The 15,595-nt window shown below is 50.3% G+C and overlaps 1 protein-coding gene across 1 annotated transcript in view; it reads right to left on the bottom strand.

Annotated features, from left to right (window-relative positions):
• Nucleotides 1-15,595, bottom strand: part of NUAK1 (NUAK family, SNF1-like kinase, 1) — a gene marked incomplete at its 5' end in the record, with an annotated part of 67,880 nt that overhangs the window by 16,484 nt on the left and 35,801 nt on the right. Inside the window, 2 exons of the mRNA XM_012735131.1 lie at nucleotides 2,497-2,562; nucleotides 5,359-5,510. Of these exons, the coding sequence (XP_012590585.1) occupies nucleotides 2,497-2,562; nucleotides 5,359-5,510 (218 nt within the window). The remainder of the gene's footprint in view (nucleotides 1-2,496; nucleotides 2,563-5,358; nucleotides 5,511-15,595) is intronic.

Here is a 15,595-nt window from a genome sequence, read left to right as displayed (position 1 = left end):
AAATCTTTAAAAAAAAAAAAAAAAGCAAACCTCCAGGGTCTTTCTAGGATTCTCAGATGCTAGCAGCAGTCTTGGGGTGACCAGAAGGAAGAATGAGCTCCGGAAATGCCGGAGCAGAAATTCTGAAGGGGAAGACAGGCCCCAAGGCTACCTGTTTATGACCTATGTGTCTGCTGTTTCCCCACAGAAGGGGTGGGGACCCCACTGAAAGACTGGTCCTGGGAGCTGGGAGGCCTGACCGCACTGCCCAGTTCCTTATGCAGATGAGCCATTCTCCGGGGCTCTGGCCCCATTGTTCTCAGCACAATTGCTTTCAGAATGCTTTCTGACCATTCTTCTCCTCCATTGGGGAATTCTATGACTCCATAGGAAGCTATGTGCCTTATCACTTCTGGGACTACATCATGAGACCAAGAGACCACACTGTACCACAGGACCCAATCCTGGAGCCGGAGGCTCACATTCCAGGCCTTGTAGAGACTGCATTTAGCTGCAGGCACTCCAGGGACAGGTGGCACAGGGGATCGGACTGGGAGCCGTGGGGTGGATGACACAGACCCTAAGAATATGTCCCTGGATTCAGAACCAAATCCTCCTGCAACAGGCTGGCCATGGCTCCTCCGGACCTGGGCATCTTTAGAACTACTGACTTCACGTGCAGTGTCCTTTCTGGTGGCCAGCTCTTCCAGCAGGTGCCTGGGTATTAAGTGCTAAGTGCCTTGAGTACAGAATTCTCCAACAGCCTCGTTTGGCATTGATGCCCAGGCCTGGCCACAAAGCAGGCACGCAGTAACTGCTCAAGAAACACTCACTAAAAATAAATGACCAGTAATCTTCAGAGACGGGGACTGGCATCCCTACTGGACAGATGAGGAAACCGAGGCTTAGACAGGTCATTTATCTAAAACACTGTGCCAAAGGGCTGTACACAAGTGCAGCCCATCCAGCACCGAAGCAGCCTAACCTTGACTCAGAGCACAAGGGAATTAGCAGCTTATAAGCTAAGCAGAGTAGCCTGGTCCTCAAAACAAGCATGCAGGAGTGACCGTGTCCCCTTAGCAGTTAATATAAGGCAACAGGGTCCAATGGCGTCTCCGATGTCAAGCAGTCAGCCACACCGGGTGAAACTTCTAAGTGTGGCCAGTGCTCCTTCTAGAATAATCCAGGCATGTTTCCAAAAGTAGAGAGACAGAGCCTGAAATTTCATTCCTGTTTCTGCAGAGAACAGCTCTGACCAACAGCTTTCCCACTTCTCTCTAGACTTCACAAAACAGGTGACCGTGGGGAGCCCCTCTGAAGACCAGAAGTCACCGGGGGGCTCTCAGGCTGAAGCCCCTCACGTGGGCGTCGTGACCTGCAAGCAGAAAACAAGCACCAAAGCAGCTCCACTCCCACCCACCCCCCACCCCATGCCAGGCAAATGTATAGTCTCCCCAAGATGCTCCCCACCAGGAACAGCCACAACAACAGAAAGAGTTCGCTGCAAGGTCGTTCCCAGACCAGGTCCGGGACCAAGGATGAGGCGCCGACGTCACCGGCGGCCAATGGCAGCCGCACTCGGGTGGCGGGAGCACGAAGGCCGTTTCATAATGAAACCCACACGGCGAGCTTCGTTTATTTTGAAACCGTATTTGCTTATTTTGCAGACGTGATCAAAAAGACATCGGGAGTGCTCTGCAGGGAGGCACTTGAGCCCTGTCGGACAGGAGAGCCTCCTCCAGCCCCAGGGCAGCCAGCAATAACACTCTCCACAAACATAAACTCCAGCGCTTGGTCTTGGTGCTCCGCTCTTTCCCAGCAGCAAACAGCATGGCCATATCAGTCAGCTTCCCTGTTCCACAGCTGGATTCAGGGGTGGGAGGGCCAGCAGGGCTGGGGGGGAGGCGATATGGGCTGGGAGGGACCGACGGCAACAGCGAAGGGCTTCAGCTCGGAAAAAAAACACAGGACCCCGCTAGCTAGTCGAGTTAGCAGTTTGAGCTTGGGATGAGCCAGAGGGACAGAGATGCAAACCCCAACTCCACTCCCTGCATTGAGTTACCTGAGTAACTAAGTAGCTTAACGTCTCTGTGCCTCAGTTTCCCTACCTGTAGAATGATGTAAATAACAGTCCCTGTCTTGTAGAGCTGTTATGAAGAGTGAGTGTGAGTGACAAGGCACACTCACGCATGCACACACACACACACACACACACACACACGCTATTGTAACTACTTTAGGGGATCGGGGTAGAACAGAAGCTCCCGGGGATGTATTGGAGTCGTCTCTTCTTGTCCCAGCATGAAGCACAATGTCTGGCTTGTACTTGGAGGGACTCAAACACTTGTCGAATTTGAATTCAACTGCACCTCTGAACTGAACTGAGGGCGTAAGCCCATGACACCCCCACCCGGATGCCACTGAAAGAAGTGGCACCCTATCTCTAGGCTGCAGCTTGGAGCAGGTAAGGCCCCCGCCAGCTGCCACGCAGAGCAACCTAGCAGACGAGAGCTGTACCTTAATGTTGCAGTTGTCGTCCAGCAGTATATTTTCCAGCTTCAAGTCTCGGTGGACCACACCATTCTGAAAAGAGAAGACAGGTGAAACTGAATGGCTGCTGGGACGGGCGCGAGCAAGGAAGAGGAGGAGGGTGAGCACAGAGATGCGTCTGCCAGATTAAAGAACTGCACCAGCCCGGTGGTCTCTGCCTCCAACCTGCAGGGCTGCTCTTGCTGTCGTGAAGCTCCCTGCCAGCCCCAGCGACAGGAGAGCATTAGTCACTTGCTGTGTGGTGAAGGGAAAAATGACTGGAATCCATTCTCCCCCAGAGCCTGTAAAACAGCAGGGGGACTCTTTGTGGGAATGTAATTCCACAGTGTGAAAGCAGTATCGTCCCAGGCAGCAGCAGACAATGTCTGTCTGTGAGGTGATTCCCAGGAAAGAAGCAGAGCTCTTTGCTGGGGTCTCAGAATGTGAGGCTCACTGGCTTGCTCGTCCGTCTGTCTGTCTGTCTGTCTGTCTGTCTGTCTGTCTGTCTGTCTGTCTCTTGCCTTCAGACACTGCAAAAGGCATGGCTCATCTGCTCTGACCCAAAAACCCAAACCCCGATATGCCCTGAGGATATCACAGGCGGCCCTGGGGCTATTTCCCAAGTGGCTGGGGTAGAAGGCTCTGAAAGTCACTGGCTACTGGCCAGGACTCAATGCAGGGTGAAGGGTGAGGGTGGGAGAGGCCAGGAGACCAGTCACCAGGCTGACCAAAGCAGGTCACTGTGACCGCTGCAGTCAAGCAAATTCTGGAAGTGGCACTGCCAGGCAGCCGAGAGGAGAAAAGGAAGCTGAACCACAGGCTGCTGGTCTCTGCACACCGCGTGTTCAATTCTTTTTAATGATCTTTTAAGCTGGTGAGTGGGCCTGGGAAGAGAAGCAGAACTGAAAAAAACAGCTATTTAAAGCTGGGCTGATAAATAGCAGGGAGTAAGTTTTTAACTTCCTTCAGCATAGAGGACATTTGCAATTGAAGCTGTTCTTTTAAGCAAACCAACTGGTTAGAAATTCCTCATGCTTCATTCAACTCCTTTAGTTCAGAATCTGCATTTGACAACTGGTGCTTCCTTAATTATTTTCTTTTCCATTTGGCGGTTCCTAATATCACTAAAAGTTCTGATCGGGGAGGTGAAGCCATGTATTTTTACTACTTTTTTCTAACCCAAGACTTCACAGATGTGTTCTGAACTCAGAAATGCACAGACCATGGTCCTGAAGGACCGGTACAGAGTAAAGGTCCCTGAATTTGCTGAGTTTTAAGTGTTGGGAGCAGTTTTGTTGAGACTGCAGCATTCCTGGTCCTGATAACAAGAGGGAAGGAGACTCACAGAACCCCACTTATACAAGTCCAGCATCAGCGCCTCTATAATAAAGCCACGGTCTACCAGTCCTTGCGATGATGCCTATGATAATGCATATGATCCGAATTATCAGCGTCTTTTGAGTCAGCAAAGAAAAGTCCTATTATGTTCACCTGGGCCAAGCATTTTGGATTTGAGTAACCATGTTCTAACTACTTCCTGAGTCACTGTCAGTTAACCCAAAGATTTCACCAAACCCCACCATGAAGAAGCTGATTCTTGGATGCCATGCTAGCTAGATTCACTGGCTGTTGTCCTCAACAGAAAAACAGTTTTGGGGGTAAGAATGGACGGGAGGAACGTCTTGACTAAAATGATGAAGAACAACTTGTTGAAATAGGGCTTGAAATAGCTATGTCTTCATTTCCTCCCTGAGACTAGAAGCCACCAAGCTGATTGAATCACAAGCACATCCATTAAGAGAACTATGATGCTGGGCCCTCCCTGGTGGCGCAGCAGGTTAAAGCACAGCACTAAGAAACTAAAGCCACTTCAGCATGAGTTCGACACCCCCCCTGAGGTGACCCACATGGCGCAGCAGGCCTCTCCTGGCCCGCCCACTGCTCCCCTCAGCAGTGTACTTCCTCAGTCGGCCTGCTCTACTCCCCACTCTGTCTCTGGTGAATCCTTTCACTGCCCCTGCATCTCTGGCCTGTACCCCAGGTCTGGATGCATAAATAAATAAATCTTAAAAAAAAAAAAAAGAGAGAGAGAGAGAGAACTGTATTGCAATGGACCTACGTGTAGGGAGGACACTACGTGTAGGGAGGACACACACGGATGTAGCCGATGTGAGGAAAGGTACTAAGGGCATGGAGAGCTTCAGAACCTATGGCCCAGTAATCCCTGGATTTCTGGAATTTCTCTCAAATGAATTACTCAAAGAAAAGGAAAGTCTTCGTGATGACTATCGCTACTTAGGATAACCAGAAATTGGAAGCCATTTAAATGTCCAACAATCACTGAAATGACAGAATTTTGAATTACACAGGAGAATGTTCGACTTCAAATGCTAGGTACATACTGCATAAAAATACTTGCAACGTGGTTTTCTGCACTGGACCCAGGAACAGAGGGAGATTATGGGTGGGAAAACCAGGGAAAGGCAAGTCCAATCTGGACTGTCACTAACAGCATGGGCGTAAAGGGGGTGTCTTGGGTATGGCCAGCGCCCCAGGATCAAAGGGGAAGATGGGCACCTGTCGGCACACTGAATGAGCACTCGGCAGGGGACGCTGCATCCTCTTGGAAACTTGGCTAAACACTGAAAAACCTTCCAAATGAAGTTCAAATACAAAGGAAATGGAAGGAAACGAACAAAAACGCCCAGAGTGGGTGAGCCCTGGATTCTAGGGTGATGGGTGGTGACCCTTGTTCTCTCCACTCTGTCCGTTCTCCGCATGCACCATAGTGAGCAGACACCGTCCCAGGCCAGGGGGAGACCCGCGGAGCAGGAGGTCGTGAGCCGGTACCTTGTGGCAGTGATGCACCGCGGACACGATCTGCCGGAAGAAGTGTCTGGTCTCCCTCTCGGTGAGCCGCCGCCGCTCGCTGATGTAGTCGTACAGCTCCCCTTTGCTCGCGTACTCCATGATGATCACAATCTTGTCTTTGTTCTCAAACACTGTGGGGGAACAGAAGACACAAACACCCCGTTCATCCGACAAGCTGGCGAAGAGCGCAGAGGGGGCTGGGGAGGGCCTCGGCTGGGGTCAGGACGCGAGTCCCGAGGAGGAGGCAGGTGAGTGCTGAGGCCAAGTGGACACGGAGGCTGCCTCCCTGGTTACCGGGGCTCCCTGGCTCTCTCAGGGACCCCACTCCCTGGAAACATGTCTCACACGCCCTTCCCGCCAGAGCCCCCCCAGTGCTCAGAATGGTCCTTGGCAAACAGTGGGGTCTCAGTTAACATTTGTTAAAGGAATGAATTCAAAACATCATGTATGCATCCTGTACAATTACAGTAAATAACTGGGTAGCACTAAACCTTCTCTTGCCCCAACACTGACACTCTCTAGCAGTGATCTGAGCGTTGCTCACTGAGCCCCTGAGTTCACGGCAGAGGCCCGTGGTGGTGGCGGCGGGGGTCCGGGGAGGCAGGAGGGACAGGATGATGGGCTTCAGCACCACCTCCACCCAAGCCACTCTATGCCTACCCATGTCATGCCTGGGGCCTTCATCTAAGATGCCCCTTGGAGCAAGGACAAAATACATGATTTTTGTAAATACTCCCAAAGTAAATGAAAGACTGTGTAGGACACTAAGAACCACCCCTGAAAGGCCCGCTCTCCTTGCATCTCATCAGCTTCCACCGCCCCCCACGGGGCCAGCGGTGCAGGGCTGCTCCCGATTTGCTCCCTCCCTCGCTCTTTCCCTCTCCCTTTCTTCATCCAGCTCCATGCTCTTCTCCTTGCCTGTACTCCTGCCTTTCTAACATGCCTGGAAAATCTAACATGCTTGCCTGCCCTTCCCTCCTCACTGTGGCCTGTACTCAGAGGTACAAGCAATCAACACACTCCTAAGTGGGCCTCTGGGATCTGGCCCTTTCTTGCTGTGTGACTTTAGGGGGGCAGCTTGTCCTCACCGTGCCTGTTTGGTGGACTATAAGACGTGATCATACCAGTCAGTTCTTCCTAGAACTGTTGGGAGGATCTTTAGCTACCGGGTACATGACACACTAAGAACAAAACCCACACTGACAACATGCACTCAGCGAGGCTGACTGGGAGAGCAGGTGCCGAATGTGCTGGGTCCAGGCCTAGCACACACGCACTCACACACACACTCACGAGTGCACGCCTGCTTGCTCTCCCTCTGAGGACTCAGTTGAACCGGAACGTGCCAAGCCTGGGTCGCCTGTCCCCCACACCTTGTCACTGACCTAACCCTTCTGCTTCCTTTTCAGCTCCTTCAAGTCCAGCTAAATCTCCCTGATAAAACAAAGGAGGAAGGAGGAGAGACCACAGCCAGACAGACTTGGCTGCTCTGGGCTGCTGGCCTCAGGGTTCTACAGCTCTGTCTCCTGCAGGGAGGTCAGTCCGTTCTCCAAAAATCAGCTCTGGAGACTGGCAAAGCTGCCTTGGGAAGCAGGAGAGGCAGGCTGGCCTGGTGTGCCGAGCGGGGCGGTTTTGCTAATTGCAAAAGAGGCAGGAAAGAGGAAAGAGTGAAAGTACTTCAGCAGGGAAATAAACAAGGGCCCTCACACCCTCAAATGTCTGGGCTATCCTTAAAAGAGGCCAAAGTCACTGCAGCAACAATCAGGGAGAGCACAGGCACAAGGAGACATAAACAATTCAGTTCAGCACGACTCACTACGCCAAACATTGCTCAAAGCAGCTTCCATCTGTAAGTCCTGCTGGTCCTGCCTCAGGAATACATCCCGATTCTTCCATCTGTCCCATTACCCGGCCTTACTTGCTCTGAATCCAGCCCTCTCTGTCCTTCACTCCTGCCCGCTGTGGCCTGAGGCTGGCAGGGCTGGGAAACACTTCCAACGGTGAGGTTCATGGAGCACTAATCCTCAAGCATACTGGGAGGGGGAAAGTTCAGGCAGCCAATACGGGTGAAATGTCTGCAAAATGCTAATCCATGGTCATCCTTAGACAGGTTTCTTTTACTCAGATTCGCGGGCTGACTTGGTGGTTTCAAGATTCCTATTGAAACAAACCAGGGGTCGGGCGGTTTCTTTTACTCAGATTCGCGGGCTGATTTGGTGGTTTCAAGATTCCTATTGAAACAAACCAGGGGTCGGGCTGGGAAGCACTGGATGAGGAGGTGATATCCAAGAGAGATCGGTCCCTCGCTGCAGAAAGACAGGGCTGGGGGCAAGTGGGTGACAAAACAATCCAAGTGACCAGACTGGTTCTGAGACGCCGCCCCTGCCTTTCCCTAAGCAGCATCTCACCCCAGGCTCTGACGGCAGCTCTAGACCCGTGCAACAACAGTTCAGGTGTGGCGTCTCAGTTCTGCATGAAGCCTCCTGAGCCCTTCTACCGAAGGCTGGCCACGAAGAGGTTGAGCTACTGATAAGCATTTTTGCATGAATTAAGTCTCAGCTATGGGCCTAAGAGTACCCACTTTACAGAGGAGAAAGGGGTACAGCAAATGCTGTGATCACAGTAACAGCTGTGGTCACCAGACAGGTGCAGGGTGGAGCCAATGCTCACGCTCGAGCTCTGGGTTATGATGCCATCAGACATACACACCAACCTCCCTGGACCTCAGTCTTGTCACTATTCAAGTGAAGCTCATGATTCTCTTACGCAGTCTGGGGGGACCCAGTGAGTTCCCAGGCCTCGAGCCTGCAACACGGGCCTTGGGCATTGCTCAATAAAATGGAAGCTAGTCTCATGCTTTCTCCTTCTGGCTCCTGGGAAGCTACAGCAAAACAAAACCTTAAGATCTACGGCTGCCACAGGATCACAGGACTCCTAGACAGGAAGGGACGGAGAGATCCACTCCTGTTTTTCCCGAACAGCCAGGATTTACAATGTCTAAGAGCAAGGTCTTGGGAATTTGCACTCAAGAGGTCTTGGGGCCCAGCTTTCCAGAAAGCTGGAAGAATGGCCAGGTGCCACACCCTCAGCCCAAGATTCCTTGGCCACGGTAAAGCCACTGCCAGGAAGGTGACAGGAGCTCTCAGCCATTCTTCTGGCAGAAAGGGCTGCTTCCCTTGGGCACTTTTACAACTGGTTATTTATAAGCTCAGAAATCTTGTCTGTGTTTATGTTATTAGTCACTAAGCAAAAGCTTATTTTCCACCCGTTGGGAAGGGTTTCCTTTCTGAAAAATGAAAGCCTGTGTCTCCTGGCCAGACAGTTTACCCAGAAGCTTGGTGGCTCCAGGATGGTTAAGGAAAACGATGGCCCTTGACATGCCAGGCCTACCAGGAAAATTAAAACCCTGAATAGAAACTGAGCTGAGCTGCAGTCAGCCCACACACTGGGCAGGTCCATGCAGCATAGCGTGGTTTTCAGCTGAGCAACAAGTGTTTGTAGAGTACCCGCTGGGTGGATGGCACTGGAGCCTGGGAAGGCCTCGTGGCCAGGTTAAGAAGGGGAGGAGAGGCAGGCCAGGCGGAAGGCATGTCATGAGCAAGGGTGGAGGCAGAGCACCGAGTGCAGGACTGTGACAGCTGGCAGGTAACGCAGATCAGTGGCCCTAGAAGCCTACACAGGGTCTTGCCCACCACCAATACTGCCAAGACAATGCACAGAAAACAATGGACAAGGTGACATCCAGGAGCCTGGCCCATGAAAGAGACCAGCTCTTGTTCTCAATAGTCTTCCCAGACTGCCATCCCGCCTTCTAAAAGGCTCATCTGGGCCATCCCTGTTGGCACAACAGGTTAAAGCACAGCACTGCAAAGCTATCAGCAGCCGCATCACACCAGTTTGATCCCCGGGCAGGGAGCTGACCCACATGGCATGGCGGACCTCTCCTGAGCCGCCCGCTGCTCCCCTCTGCAGTGTGTTTCACTCCATCTGCCTGTTCTGCTCCCCGACTGTGTCTCTGTTGAATGTTCTCACCACCGCCACACCTCTGGCCTGTACCCCAGTTCTGTATGCATAAATAAATAAACCCTAAGAATAAATAAATAAAAGGCTCATCTATTACCACAAAAGTTCCCGTTCACTGAACAGTGACAGCATGTCACGGATGGTCACATTTAACCCGAATATGCCTATGAGATGCATATTAACATTATCCCTATTTCACAAGTAGGGAAACAGCACTCAGATGGAGAAATGGCACCACCTGCCCTCCATAGACACCCCCTCGCCGCGTCCTTGCTGTCATGAGCCATCTTCCCAAGGAGAAATAAATGAGCCAATGTCATGAATGATACAAGGCAACCTCACACATTCTTGTTGCCAGCTTGGCGTCCTCTAAAAATGGACTTGTGCAGTATATAGTCTTCTCTGTCCAGCTCTTTGAGCTCAACATGGTGCCTGAGAAAGCAATCCCAGCTGCTACACAGGGCGGAAGGCCGGCTGCTCCCTGTGCTGCAGAGCTACCCCCTGTGAGCGGGTCCTGGTTGAGCCCTCCCACCCTGGAGAGGCACCTGGGCTCTTCCAACAGAGGGTCATTATGAGTGTTGCTGAGGACACTCTCGGGCATGTTGCCCATGCTCAGCTGTGGACTTCCTGTTGGGCAGATCACAGGTAAGGATTTGATCCTAAGTTTTGTGATTCAAAAGCTTATGCTCTTGGCATGACTCGCCACCACCTTCCTTCACCATGCCCACCCTCCCTGCCTCAAACCCAGTAAGACTCTTCTTACTGGGCCAACATCACTGCCTTTCCTGAACATGCTTTTAGTATCAGCCACTCTGAAGCATTTATCTGAGCCTCTGAGCTTTGTGTTCAAGTGGATACAAACACAGCTGGACGCACAGGATTTGTCCTGGAGGAGCCGTCATGTAGAGCAATTCATCTAGTACTTAGCAAAGAAGCCAAGTTGAGTCAGTCTGCTACAGACGGCGAAGTCCCTAGACCATCAGCGAGAGATCCATGAGGTCTTTGGAAATGTCAGAAGAAGCCAAGGGAAAGCCGGCATGGGACGCCACCATCCAAAATGACTTGGGTTTTGTCTGCAAGACGTGGCTTCACCATTGTTTCAGCATATCTTAACATACTCAAGCTCCCGCTGTTTTCTTCTACTGTCCTACAGAAGGGCCTTCTTCCCAGACACCAACTTGAATTATCTCTCTTGTTTTCTGTTTATTTTCCATTTCAAGGGAGAGTGGAAAGTCGTTGCCATAGCAACAGTTGCTTCTCCAAATTAATTCTGAATTTCATCAGATGTTCAGTTTGACAGTCCAGTTCTGCCTTCTGATTGTCTGGCTTTCAAAACCCTACTAATTACCCAATTCCTAACGATTCCCTCCTGTTGCCCTCGGGGTTAACAGCACAACTTGTATAACTTGAGAAAATGTGCATTATCAAAACAATGTTCTAGCCTGGGAGAAATGCTCTTGAGTAAAGAGATTTTGGCTTTTTAACCATCCACCGGCCATTTTAGAGCCAAATGCTTAAGACCATTTAGGAAGACAATGGGTTTGGGAGGAGAGATGGAGGAACTCATTTACAGGAGGCTCCAGAAAGAGCAGGTAATAAAAAGTGGAAGACATCCTTTTGGTTCTCGTGTACCTTAAAGAGCAGAGGAAGACCGGTTCATTAGTTTTAAGCAAAAAAGCCAGGAGAGGACCAGTCAGAATTCTCTTCATGCCTTTGCCTTCTCTCAATTCCATCTCTTAAATTAATTCCAGGATGCTGCCACCCCTGACACGGCCACAGACTTATTACTTTCTAAAACCCAAGACAGCATCATTCCACTTCTCAGAAGAGCCCTTTTATTAAAGGTCAGCAGAATCCTCTAGAGAATAGCTTATTTTCCCTTTCAGAAAGGGATTGACTGTTCCTTGCAAGAATTGTCTGAACCTGATTAGACAATTTAGTCAATACAAGGATTCACTCTTCAAGTTGTGGCATATGGACACAATGGAATACTACACAGCTACAAATTCTTGCCTTTATAACAACATGGCTAGACAAGGAGGAGCTGATGCTAAGTGAAGTAACTCAGGAGAAGGACAAGTACTAAGAGGTGTCACTTACATGTAGAATATAGATAAAACCAAACCAATAACAAACCCTAGAAATCTCTAGAATTGAGGCTCCCAGAGGGGAGGAGAAAGGCGGAATGCCAGTAGCAAAGAGGCACAGTAGACTATGGTAGAGGACTATGGGTCGAGGGTGGGTGGTGGGTAACATACACTTGAAGGGTGTAAGCCTATACTTCTCAGTCACAGACAGTGCTGTAAACCAATGTGATCGCAATAAAAACAAAAATGATTCATTCTTTCAGAGTTTTCTCCCCTCAATGAAATTTCAAACAGCTCTCAGGCTCATGGCTTCACAAATGGTCCCTCTTGCCCCTGAAGTCTAGGGGGCACTGAGGGTGAGTATGAAGCTGGACTGGCTGCTCTCCCACTGCCGATGAGTTGTCACAGGGAGTCAATGTGTTTCCTGGTTTGGACAATGAAAGGCTCTTTAAGTCACTAATTGTCTTTTCTTAAGCCATCCTCTTTTGGAAACTGGTTGGCATGCCCAAGGAGAATCCTAGCCAAGGCGGCCACCCACAGCCAGCACTGGACTCCACAGCAGGCAGAAGAAATGGCTAGCAAGTGTCTACACTACCTTAGGCATGCAGAAGGCACCCCAGGAACCATCTATTTCTGTTAAGATCATCGGACCTGTCTAGAGGCTTCGTATCAACCCCTAGAAGAACAGGGGCCTTGGCCAGGATGGAGGGAGTTGCTGCATGGAGAGCAGATCAAGGACACTGGGCTAAGGGACTCCACCCTCCTGCCCCCCAACATCCCTGGGGCATTTCCATGGAAACAGGCAGGGCCAGAAGGTGGAAATGGACGTCTCCAACCATCACTACATGCCCTTCAGCCAACCCCACAGGCTTCCAGATCACTCTGTCTACAGTTCTTGATTCAGTCTTTCAGTCATTCTCTCTCACACTCACTCTCACACTCACTCACATGCTCTGGGATCACTGGCTGCAGTTAAATCTCAGGTACTTGACAGAAGGAACTTCTGAAAAACACATGCTCCTGTCTGGGCAGTGGAGGGGGTAGAAATCCCTCCCCTCTAGGAAGACAGCCCTCCCTGCAGGGCTCATCCCAAAGCCAGGCCTGAGGTTATCACCCCCCTGCTTCAAGCCTGCTGGCCTCACCAGGTATGTCTCCGAGCATCTCACGGATGCTGAATTCCAGGCCACCTCATCATGCAATGTCATGCAAGGTCTGAGGCAGGTCACGTGCCAAGTCCTGATTGCCAGTCCCCGTGGCAGGCTACCTCGGCAGCCCTTCTGGGCTTCAGTTCTTCAAATGCTCTGCTCCCTGTCCCCACGGTGAGGATTATCACAGCACAGGACACAGCAGGAAGCACACAGACGCGTGTTATCTGTTTTGTTCAGCAGCAAGTGTCAGGTTAAGTGAGGAAAGCAAAGCATGCCTGTATCAAATCCGAGATGACTGAGGATGTGTGTGGCAGAATCCACAGTGAGACTGCATTTGTGCCCTCAAGGAAAGGGAGGAGGAGCTGGGGAAATGGAGGAGAGACTGAACCAACACGCTGAGACATCGAAGGACTCATGTAGTGAGTGCGAATCTCAGAGCTCTACCTGCATCCCAGTTCTTGCATGCATAAATAAACCATTTTTTTAAAGAATCACAAAATCCACATCAAAACTCCCAGACACTGCACGTTGCAAATTTCAGTTCCTCTAGTCCAAGCCTCCTTTCAGTATTCAAACCCCACTTGCGGTGATTCTGCGGTAAAATTCGCAATATTCAACTGCCCTCTGTGCAGTATGGTGGTCAAAGGGCCTGGCTGCTGAGCCTGTGAGCCTTTGGAAATGCCTGTTGTTGGCAGTCTAGGGCCATTCAGACAGCCATCCCGGTTGCTTTCAAAAGGCTCTACACTAAATAACAATATGGTTCATTTTTCCCCCTTTAAAAATTAACTTCGAGTACAAGCAGTATTATTTGAGACACTAGAAAATACTGAATTCCAGGAAACCCAAGAGGGTGAGGCAGGACAGCCAGGGAGTAGCATTCGCTTTTGGTTGTTTTATTTCTAATCTCCAGTCTCTAGAAAAATGACTTGGGTGTAATCAAATGAAAACAATGAAAATAATACACTTGAAGGTCAAATAGCTAACTTAATAGGAAACTCATTAGAAAATGTGGCTGGACAGAGTCACAGCTGAAAAGCTCATTGGCAAGGTTAAAAGCGAGGCCGTGCTCGGTGCTGGGCTATTAACAGGGGTGAGTCCTTAATTTCCATCCAGTCTGCAGAGATTTCATGTGGAATTTGTGAATCTGGCAGCAAAGGGAGTGTGTTAAAATGCTCAGCAATTCGCCATGGGTTCAAAAGAGTAAACACAAGCATAATATATCCCTCTGCCAAGTTCAACAAACTGTTTCATGGGGCCCTGAGTCCCTGACAAGGGCAGCAACCGAATGCTGAGTAAGTAAACCCACCCCGGAGGTGTCTCTCACGGCTCCCAGGTGACCGCTGTCAGACACACCTTCAAAGGATCAGACGGAAGATAAGATTCCAGAACGGGCACATTTCCTCTCACTTGCAAGAGGAAGTCAGTATTTCTCAGCCTGGCCAGTTGAATTCAAGCCCCAAGTGGTGAGACCCAGGCATCAGCATGTTTTACAAATGTTCCCTGAGCAGCCAACATCCAGAATTACTAATCTAGGCATTCTGACCTCAACCTTCTCTTCTAAAAGAACTTTCTGTGCCAGCCAGAAAGAACCTCTCAGACCTCTAACTTCACATCAGGAATCATGAACATCATTTGTTAAGCATGCCCCCAGCACAGTGCTAAGCAACTATTTCCATTATCTCATTTATAGATAAGGAGCGGCTACCCATTTTGTAGGTAAGGAAACTGCCTCGGACAAGGCACGAGCCCACGGTCACAGCAACTGGCAAAACAAGTAGCTCACTCAAATCTAAGCTTAATTTTGGACAATAAAAATGTACTCCGCCTATTAGGACAGTACCCGGTACATACGAGCTCATTAAGTTTTGTAAAATGAATGAAGGACTGAAAGAATCAATGGCTGAGTAGATGAATGAATGAGAACAATGGGGAATATTGACACTAGACAGATCTCATTGGTTCATTCACCTCCGCTATCCTCTGCCTCTGAAAGGCCTGAATCAGGATCTGCTGGCTGCCAGAGACTCCCAGACTGGGACACACAAGCCAGGAAAGAAAACTGCAAACTGCTTCCACTGTGGGTGTTTCTAAACTGATGCTAGAAATGCAGCCCTGTGAGGTTTCTGTTCTACTGGGAAGGGAGGCCTCGAATGCATTGGTTCTGGAACTTGGGGGACAGCAGGGCCACCTCAGGGCTGCTTATTGTAGAGCACAGTGCTCGCCCCCACCCAGAGCTTCTGATAAAGTGGGTCTGGGGTGGGGCCAGGTCGTGTTGATGCTGCAGGCCCTGCCCTGCCCTCTGGAGTCCACTGCTCAATACATCATGACGCCATTCTCAGGGGTTATTTCCCAGGGGCAGCAGGAGTTTCTGACTCCACACCCCTGCTGAAGGAGGCAGGAGGTGGCCCTCTGTCCCCGACCTACAGTACACTGTGCATGACGCGGCTTTACACACTGCGTTGGGCTCTTCCAGGGCACTTCTGGCTGGATTTTTCAGGCAGTGACTTTTTCCAGGAGGCAAGAACATCTCTTCCCAGGAAGATCTATCAGAACCTCAGGAGGCACCGGTAGGGTGGATACGCGTATTCTAATGTGTACTCCAAGAAAGGGAGAGGAGCTTTGCATTGACAATAAAGTCATCCAAAATGTCTTCATGGTAGGAATCTGCAGAATTTTCTAGAATACAGATTTTTTTTTTCCCTACTCATGGGCCACAACTTTAAGACTCACAGTGAAGGGCGTGATACTCACACTCATCAAACAAAGAAGGCACATCTGTCTGTTTTGTTTTACTTTTTTAACTTTGAGAAACTCACAAAGGCGAGAGATCACTGCTGACGAGTGTTCAGAAAGCCAGGATCAGCCTCACCTCAGAGGAGACTTGATGGAGGGGGGTGGCCAGGCAGCAAAAGGCAAGAAAAGAGATGTAATCTCAGAGGGACAGGAAGAGACCCCAGA

This window comes from Condylura cristata, unplaced genomic scaffold (genome assembly GCF_000260355.1).
Source record: "Condylura cristata isolate star-nosed mole 26May11 unplaced genomic scaffold, ConCri1.0 scaffold00004, whole genome shotgun sequence".
NCBI lineage: Eukaryota > Metazoa > Chordata > Mammalia > Eulipotyphla > Talpidae > Condylura > Condylura cristata.
Note: the sequence above shows the minus strand (reverse complement) of the source record. Positions and strands in the feature narration are given on the sequence as shown.